General features: G+C 50.0%; 1 protein-coding gene across 1 annotated transcript in view; it reads right to left on the bottom strand.

The window, feature by feature from the left end:
- The window catches only part of LOC118287979 (corticotropin-releasing factor receptor 1), a 42,554-nt gene extending 33,200 nt beyond the window's left edge, over positions 1-9,354 (bottom strand). The window contains exons 1-4 of the mRNA XM_035613691.2: positions 9,108-9,354; positions 5,241-5,328; positions 2,336-2,395; positions 1,835-1,960 (exon numbers count right to left, since the gene is read on the bottom strand). Of these exons, the coding sequence (XP_035469584.1) occupies positions 1,835-1,960; positions 2,336-2,395; positions 5,241-5,328; positions 9,108-9,137 (304 nt within the window). The 5' untranslated portion in view covers positions 9,138-9,354. The remainder of the gene's footprint in view (positions 1-1,834; positions 1,961-2,335; positions 2,396-5,240; positions 5,329-9,107) is intronic.
- Between the last annotated feature and the right edge of the window lie 226 nt (positions 9,355-9,580).

Here is a 9,580-nt window from a genome sequence, read left to right on the forward strand (position 1 = left end):
AAACAAAACTTTTTATAAACCACGCAGCTCAGGTGTTTCAGTGCACGCGGCTCCGTTTCCCTCTTCTGGCCTCGCTGATGAGAAATATCAAGTATTTCACAATGACTAATGAGGATTTCATGCTAATAATACACCTAAAGGTTACAGCAGCCACGTTTCATTCATCATGCATGACTCAGCCCAGGAACAATATCGCACGAGGATTTAACATTCAACCAAAGTGAACCGGCCTTAAATTTTCACAAAGTAAAAATGTCATCATCTCGTATCCTGAGCTCTTTTTTTTTTTGTTAGGTGCCATCGTCCTTCGCTGATAATGTCATCTGATGGGCAGCCTTTAAATGAAATAGGAAGCTTTTAGGCGATGCTTGAACGGAGATTATGTAAATGCTGAAGGTGAAATGAACCTCGCAGTGTCAAATTACTGGTGAGCTGCGGCTGAATTACGGCCCGAGCCTCTCGCTCGCTCTCGTGAATCCTCCACACACACACACACACACACACACACACAGTAGATAGGAATCACTGCCACGACGACGTTTGAAGTTTCTACCTCCACCTTCACAGCCACTGTGTAAATAACAGAAGGTTATTAAGTTTACTGAGACTCATTCCTTTACATGGTCTAAAGGAAAACATGCTCTAAACATGAACCGGAGTGATCACAGAAGGTCAATTCTACATGACATTGCCGGAAGGTTTAGGTTTTTTTGTTAATGTCAAAGTTCTGCAAAGTTAAAAAGCCCAAAGTCGTCTGTGAAAAGGGAGAAAACTCCTGACGCTCCTCGAACGTCTCTTCCGTAACGCCGTGACATCACGACGTTAGTGTGGCACGACCAGGTAGAGTGAGAGCGCAGGCCAACACCTCCTACATGCGCCGACCAATCACAACAGAGAGGGGCCTTAAAGAGACAGGAGCTAAAAACCAAGTGTTTCAGACGGAGGCTGTGAAACTGATGTAAAGTTAAAATGAGCAGAATATGTCTCCTTTAAGTTTGTGTCTGATAACGTTGGGTTTATGTTTTTCTGTTTCATATTAAATCTACATCACGGTGGTGGACATGTCCCCGGGGCCCCGGAGTCAGGCTGCGAGCACTTCTCAAAAAATAAATGAATAATGAAATGGAATATGGACTTTACCTTTCAGGGACCTTTCTCTAAAAGACAGCAATGGGATGTAATTCAAGGAGCAGATCGGTTTACTGTAGAAATTCAATATCAGTTGAAGAAACCGGATCGAACATCTGAGGCACTTTCTCAATTTCTCACGAAGAATCTGGACACGACACATAAATACAGGTGGGAGAAGTGACTGTCTGACCCGGATCCAGTTCCCTCCCTGGTTTTGACAGGTGGTTAATAAGAGTAGCAACTGTAGGGACCACATTTATCTCCTGCTCCGAACGCGGCTGCTGCATTTCCCTCGTCTCAACGGGCTTCGGGCGGCAGCAGCTGTTGAAGGTTTCTTTGTGATTTAATCCCGTCTCTCTTCTCGTCGTTTAAACTGTGATGCCAACGCCACTCGTCACAGCGGGCGCGCCGCTCTTCATGGCGGATTAACCGCAGCACTCCTACTTTCTCTGTACGCGTGTCCTAACATACTTTCGCGTGTCTCTCGCTAATTAATACGCACTCATGTTCATCTTTCTGAATACACAATTACGTAAACAGGATTTGCCCCGGGGGGGAAGACGAGCAGGGTCGGAGGCCAAAAACAAGTCAATTTGAATCTTTGTGTTTGAATCTATTGTTCCTTGCCGTCGCTGGCGGGGGCCGACGGGCGGGGGCCGACGGGCGGGGGCCGACGGGCGGGGGCCGGCGGGCGGGGACTTACTGGTGGTGTTGTACTTGACACCGTGGAACATCTCCGGACAGGGTCGCGACACCATGTGCCCGGCGCTGCTCCTGGGCCAGCAGGTGCCGATGCCGTCGATGGAGGTGTCGCAGTAGCGTCCCGGGCCTTGGAGAGGGGGAGGGGCAGAAATGTCAGACACATAGTCACATTCCAGGACCACATTTAGACACGGGGAGAATTCTGATAATGCCTCGGCCATGTTGGCAGTAAATTGTGCCGCTGACTGCTCCGTTTGTGTACACGAGCATTAATGATTACTGCGGCGCTTCGCGCTGCTCCGCCGAGCCGAGCGCCGTCTCTCTCGGGCTCGGCGCCAAGTCTATTTCCAGCATTGTTCTGGTCTTTGATGTCGGGGCATTATAATGTGAGTTCCAACTTGTTCCCCTTGTGGGGGAGATTCCACGTGCAACAACGCTGCCTTGTTGTAACAAGGGAATCCGTTTCACACATCGGAGAATCAGAGCAACGTGTCCAACTCACCGCTCCACTGACTCGTGGCGTTGCCCAGCGTTTGGTTCCAGGAGGCGGCCAGGGTCTGCACTGCAACGGAGAGGGAGACTTTCATCAATAACCCCAGTTTCTGTTTGCACAGTCTAGAGGAGGCAATGAAAATCTCATTAGATTCAGCTTATCGGCGACAAAGACTGGAGCATTAAAGGGCAACGGTAAACATTGGTGACAGACCTTTCCCCGAGCACTAACAGGACGACGGCTGTGAATATGAATGTAGACGCGCCCTGAGGGCTCAGGCTATTATTTCTTTAATAACTCAAGAGGACTTAGATGAGAAGATCCGGAAATGAGGACGTTCCGCGGGGCAAGAGTTGACGCTTAATGCTAATGTGTTCTCCTTCTTTTTTTCGACCCAGTGTTTTCACACTTCTTTGTGGTGAGAAAATGATTCAATCCAAGAAGGAGAAAATAATGAGATGAGGACGGAGTCGTTTTCCTCACAAGAGAAGCCGCAGCACCGGGTCGCTCAGATTTACATTTCTCCTGCGGTGGCCGGAAAAAAGAAAAACTGTCACGAACAAAAACAGGAGTCGCGTGATAATCTGATTCTGACTCGGGGGACGGCAGTTTGCATCTCGTCTTCAACTGACGCGGTTTGTTTCTTCAGCACGGCGGTCTGTCCTTGACTTTGACCAAGGGCACGACCACATGTCTCAAGCTTCCAGTCGCACACGCAAACAGACAGGTACGACTGAGCCTAGTTTAAGGGATTACAGTGTGAAATTCAGTTATTACATTTCCCCCCTAATCCCAGTGTAACGTTCAGACGCCGTCTCACCGGTGTTTAAAGTCCGTCAGCTGCAGGTATGGGGGGGGCGGGGCCTCGAGCACGAGAAGAAATGTGACTCGATCCCGAGACCACATGCTGCGTTCCAGTTTACCTCGGAAGTCGGAAGTCGGAAGTCGTGTTTATCGTTCCAGTACGACCTCGGAACTCAGAATTACGACCTCCGAGTCGGCCATTTTAAACGGAACGCCCCTGCGAGTCGGACTGACGACTCGGGATGTCGGAAAAAAAAATCACCAACCGGACTTCCGGGGTCCGAGTTCCGAGGTGAACTGGAACGCAGCATTGAACTTGTCTAGGGTTACGTCCTCCATCTTGGAATAAAGGCCTCACCGTGGAGACGAGACTCAGGCGGCTGACGTTGAGCTACCTGCTGGTGGTCAACGGTCGGTTATGTGTTGGTGTGTCACGGGGTGCAGAGGTGCAGAGGATCGTCGACAGTTAACTAGCACCAATGAGATTTGTTCCATTTGTCAGGTGGGAGGTTTTGTGCGTTAGCAGCTGAGGCTAGTTCAGAGAGCTAACAGCAAAGTGAACTGGTTTGGTGCTTTGACGCGTCAGTAACCAGATCTCCTCTCGTAGCCTTCGTACCGAGTGACTCAACAGATTATTTGACGTGTGGGTGTCGAAGACCGGAGGTGGTTCCTCTCAGGGATTAGTGGAGCAGGATCGGACTGCAGGCATGAAACACAATTCACTGTCATTCCCGTCCATGCAGTAGTCAAGTCGGACGAAGAGAGGTCATTTTTAATAAAGGAGGAGATGTCTGGATGATGTTTGGGATTTCATTTCGTGAGTTCAAACCCGAGCTGCGAGCTGCAAGACTTTGTGAGCGACATCAGTGCAACTGTCCGTCAGTCAACATCCCTCCTTACTGCTGCCAACGTGAAATACAGCTCAATGTACAAACTCTGGCTCTTTTCAGAGGGAGAAATCACGAGTGACACGTCTCGCCCCCTCGTCGCACTACAGAGTTTTCACATTTACACGTTTCACACATCCGCCACAGTTGACGCTCATCCGCCATAAGAACCTGACAGCATTCTTTTTATAATCTCTCTCTCACACACACACACAACACTAATATATATCTTTATGTGTTTGGTTTTTTGAAGGTCAAAGACGAGCAACCATTAGGCCATTTGGAATTCCAATATCTCAAAAATAGGAGTTGTACAACTTAATAATGAACCAATGAAAATGAAGAATATTTTGATTTAAGAAACAAATAATGGCCAAATCTTTGTAACGTCAACGTAGGCTCCTGTCTTCTTTCGCTTTCCTGCCACATTTTAATATCTGCTACTGTCAGAGGAAACGGAAATACACAAGTTTCGTTGAAGACTCAGAGTCTTCAACGAAACCAATCATATTTTCAATTGGGTGATGAACAGAAGCTATTTAACTATTATTAATTCTAATTAGATAATTGATTCATCATATCGTGGTTTAATCAAGCGAAACAACCCGATCCTCTCGGTTTTATATCTTTGTCACCTGAACAATGTGGGATTTTTTTTTAAAGACTTGGGTTGTCAACAAATTATAATAACCGACAGTGAAAATCGTTGTAGACGCAACAGTCGGGTTCAGAGCCCAAGTCATCACACGGCAATGTGATATCCTGTTAACACAGAAGGCTTTGTCATGACCTGAGACATCCTTATGAATATGTCAGAGGCAAATAACAATAAGACGTGTGTGTGTGTGTGTGTTTGTGTGTGTGTGTGTGTGTGTTCTACGGGTGTGTGTGTGTGTGTGTGTGTGTGTGTGTGTGTGTGTGTGTGTGTTCTACGGGTGTGTGCTCTGGTTTAATGTGTTTAATAGCCAGCGATGACTCCGCTTGCGAGGTCCACGCAGAGATGGAATAATAAGACAGTTTGCCAATATCTACAAGGGGAAGTTGTGACTGAGGGCGCGGCCTTGGCGTTTAGAGGTTAACGTGTCGGAAAAAGGAAAAGACAGGAAATCAATTGAACCCCAAGCGCAGCAGAGTGGATCAGCTTGTGGGTTTGGGCGCCGGGACACAACAGCCCGAGCCTTGGAACCGACTTGAGGATGCGGCCGCGGCGCCGCCGGACTTACGTGAGAAATTCCCCGACAGCACGAGCAGAGCTTCACACGTCAGGTCGGCTGAGGAGGCCGAGGGCAGCAGGCTCACGATGGCACACACCTGCAGACGGGGGGAAGACACAAGAGATCAGGCTTAGTCCAGGAATCATCTCTCTGCTGCTGCTCCAGTCTGCTGCCCTACATGCTTCCCCCGTAATTCCCGAGCGCACGATGCGCGCATGTACAACTCCGCTCTCCGAACCCGCAGCCCTTTGTAGTCCGCGATCGTTCTCCCCGAGAAAACACGTGCAGCACACTGTCATGTTAACAGATCAGAGCATTCAATAAAACATGGAGGCAGAGAGAAATGACTTATTACCTCCTCAGAAGGTCGCAATGTTAAATTCAAAACGGGGGGAAAAAAACAAAACATTGAATAATGCACATAATTATAAAGAACGGCAGCTCGGGGAGGTTATCAGTCTGTATCTGCTGAGACTCATGTGACATGTGCTTCGAATATGAGAACACGCAGTTACGCTTCTTGCCGAATGACATTGCCTCGGAGTTGGGATGAATATCTCATTTTGATCCCAGCTGGATTTCTTTCCATCAAGTCGTCCAACTCATACGGGGAACTACGTCCTACGTGTTTCATGCGCTCTAATACGAACAAACAGACCGGTACGTAGAAAGGCGCCTCCACTGGTGACAGGAGAGAACACTCTTCACTCAAGGTGATGGGGTCAGATTTACATCAGCACGATTACTTTACAGAAGATTAGCAAATCCATTGACGTACACAAACTTGAAGCACTGACCTCTAGTGGCCGCGTACATGACGACCGCTAGAGGTCCGCGCTCTTTAAAGTACATACGTCGAAACAAGCTGCTAGAGGACGGCGTCTTTCTTTCAGCTTGCGCGAGGTTCTGATTTCACTACTGTCCGTTCGTTTGTTGGTCGGTCGGTCCGTTGTTGGTTTGTCAGCAGGATTATGCAAAAACTACAAAAAGGAAGGATGGAACACGGGCCAAGAAAGAACCTAGAATTCAATTCCGGAAAGGGGCGGATCCAGTATTCTGTTTTTTTTTTAACTCTTTCTTTAACATTGCGATAAAAATTGTGAGCTAGGACGTTTTTGATAATTCATGGATCTAGATGGAAACAAAACTGGCATATTTAGGGGACTGATATCTATGAGTGTGTGAGATTTGGTCCAGATCAATTGAATTTACGGGGACTGGTCCCACGCAGTTAATAGACATTGAGCAGACTTCTTTGCCTAAAACACACAAAAGCATGACGAGGTCTAGATTTGATTGAATAGTAATCGCTGAAAAGATGTCAGCCCAATTTTTCAACAACTCTTTTGGGGCTAAATTTGGACCAATCAGACGAACTACAACAGCCCAAGGACTGTTCCAGGACTTCATTAAGGCTATGAGCAGGTCTATAACGTCTCTACAGTGATCTGAGAGTTACATTACGTTACATTCATTTTGCTGATGCTTTTGTCCAAAGCGACTTCCAATCACACAGTTTTGACACATCAGAGGTGGGCGGTCGAGGGCGCCCGCTGGATTTGAGCCCCATCCTGGCCTTCTGTACCAGAGTCCACGGTGTAACCCCCTGAGCTACACAGTTAGAAGGATACAAGCCAGGGTTGCGCATGTTACGCTGGAACTTCCGGCGCCCGTGCCGGGACCACACCCGCCCTCCTTCACCCTGATCTCAGTGACACGCCTGCCGACGTCCCGTGACTACACCTCGCACGGGCGTGACGCCACCGCGGCGACAGATGTGTGTCCACACATCAGCGCCTGCCCGAGCACGTTTGCCACGACGACACAGACGCGGCCCAGCCGCGCCAACGCCGCGGCGGCGCCGGTGAGCATCCACTGGACGTTGGCATCGCGCTTCACGCCGCGTGTGGACGCGGAGGAGCCGCTCCCGGCAGCATCTGTCAGAGGCACAAAGGAACTGCAAAATGTCACCTCGTCACTTTTGTCTTTTTCCTAATTGACCCCGCCGACTAACCAGGTTATGTCCCGGAGCAGCTGTCCCTGAGAGTGGGCTGCTCCCCTGTTTCCTCCTCGATTAAATCATCGTCCACTTCATCAATAATGCAACGCCTGACACGGCAAACACTTCACATTAGTCGGACTCAACGGGGGGTTTTTAATTCTTGTCCAAATTCCCAATGATACTTTGCTGGAGTCGTGTTCCGTGTGCGAGACGCACGTCCATACCTGATGGCTGCAGCGGCGTGAGAAACCAGCGGTGGCGTGAGCTGCGGTCACACAACCGTATGAAGAAGTGCTAGAGTGCCCCAGACTTCAGCGAAGGTTCTGCTGACGGTTGGCTGCGTCCGCTGCCCGCTCGCTGACATGCCGGCCGGCGGTCGCGGCTCCCTGACCTACAGCACCAGCTGTCCACCGCCTCACAGGCGATTACGGCTCAACGGACGCGGAGCAGCAGAAAACAAGCCAGGGAGCTTTCACGTCCTGTGCTTCAGTGAAAGTATTAAAACATGTAGAAATGATTCTCCCTTATCAGATGGATTCATCGGTCCACTGATGGTGGAGCTGCAAAAATCTCAAGGCTGAAAAGACAAAGTCCTGAGAACCTCAGCACCTTCGTCCCGTCATATGATTCTACATCAGCGTCTCTACTCGGCTCCTCTCGACCTCTGGTTACGACCGGTCCCGGGACCATGACTTCACACACGGACAACTCGATAACGCCCGGCGCTTTACAGGCTGCTCATGTGTAAAAGAACGCAGGAAAATAGTCGGGGAAATAATTTCATATGCAACATAACTTATCGCTGCAGCTGATAAAAGGGAAAAGGAGTTTACCTCTCCGGAAATGTACGAGAACAAACGTCAATAGTGTCAGAGGGACGGCGGGTACACTAACTGGAGTATTTCTACTCACTTTTACTCCAAGTTTCAGAAGGAAATATTGTATTTTTGTAATAATATAACCACTGCAGCTGCAACGTTCAAGTCCCAACAATGCAAACTAGTTTTGAATCCAAAACAGACGTCCCTGAATCCAGATGCAGTCCTCAGGAAGAAGTACTTTTTGCCTCTGTGTGTGTGTGTGTGTGTGTGTGTGTGTGTGTGTGTGTGTGTGTGTGTGCACTCGCTCGTCTCGTGCCACAACAATGTGGACACGAATAGAGAGCGGGGTCATTTTTAAAAAGACAGAGGGTTCAGAGGATTCTTTACTATTCTCGGTGCGACACACAACGGGTGGTGGGAGGTGCATGAAGTCATCCACCTCAGGCATCTGTAACAACATCTGCATGAGCACACACACACACACACACACACACACACACACACACACACACACACACACACACACACACACACACACACACACACACACACACACACACACACACACACACACACACACACACACACACACACACACACACACAACCAGTGAGGACTTTTATCTACGTCTCAATGTGTCTCTGTCCTCGTCCAGACATGAGAGCAGCTCCCTCACAACTCTCTCTCTGTTCCTAACCTGAACGTCCCAAACGCAGTTTTTCTCAGCATCAGCATCTGGAGTCCGCGGACAGCGGCTCGTCCGAGCCCCAGAGTGTGTGTGTGTGTGTGTGTGTGTGTGTGTGTGTGTGTGTGTGTGAACTAACACCAGGCAGGTTGGTCAGTGGGACTGACTCTGCTCCTGACACATCTCGTCACTTCTCGTGACTTCTGGTCAAACAGCGGTGAGACGACAGAGACAATGTCCAGAACCTGACATCTGGACGGGATGAGAGTGTCAAATCCCCCCCCGGCATCCAGATTAGGCGCAGCTGCCATCATCGGACACGAGCAGAGGCAGCGTCCTGAACTGTGGCTGGAAGCAGCAGGACTCACCTGGAGCAGGACGAGGCGTGGGCGACGCATCTCAGCAGCTGGAGAGCTTCTCACGTAGTGTTCGTCGGAGGTCGTGGTTGCTGTGACTTTTGTCCGGTGAGTCCGCCGCGCGGCACCGGGACCATCCTGCTGCCTCGCCGCGGAGAGGAGAGAGACGGGGATGATCCGGCACGACGGGATGCTGCTCGGAATCTGGAGTCTCTCTGCCGTAGAGGCTGATACCTCCGGGTGATGAACTGTCCCTCCTCCTCCCTCCCTCCCTCCCTCCCGTCAGTCGGTGTCACGGCGCCGGGGAGCGGATCCACCTCGGACAGTCGCGCGTCCTCGCGCTCCTCAACTCCGCTGACATGTTCCCGCTCCTCCGGCTCACGTGCAGCCTCTGACCCCTGCCATGCTGCCGGTGTGTGTCGGTGTGTCGGGGTGTGTGTATGTGTGTGTGTGTGTGTGTGTCGTTGTGTGTGTGTCGGTGTGTG

This window comes from Scophthalmus maximus, chromosome 16 (assembly GCF_022379125.1).
Source record: "Scophthalmus maximus strain ysfricsl-2021 chromosome 16, ASM2237912v1, whole genome shotgun sequence".
Classification (NCBI taxonomy): Eukaryota; Metazoa; Chordata; class Actinopteri; order Pleuronectiformes; family Scophthalmidae; genus Scophthalmus; species Scophthalmus maximus.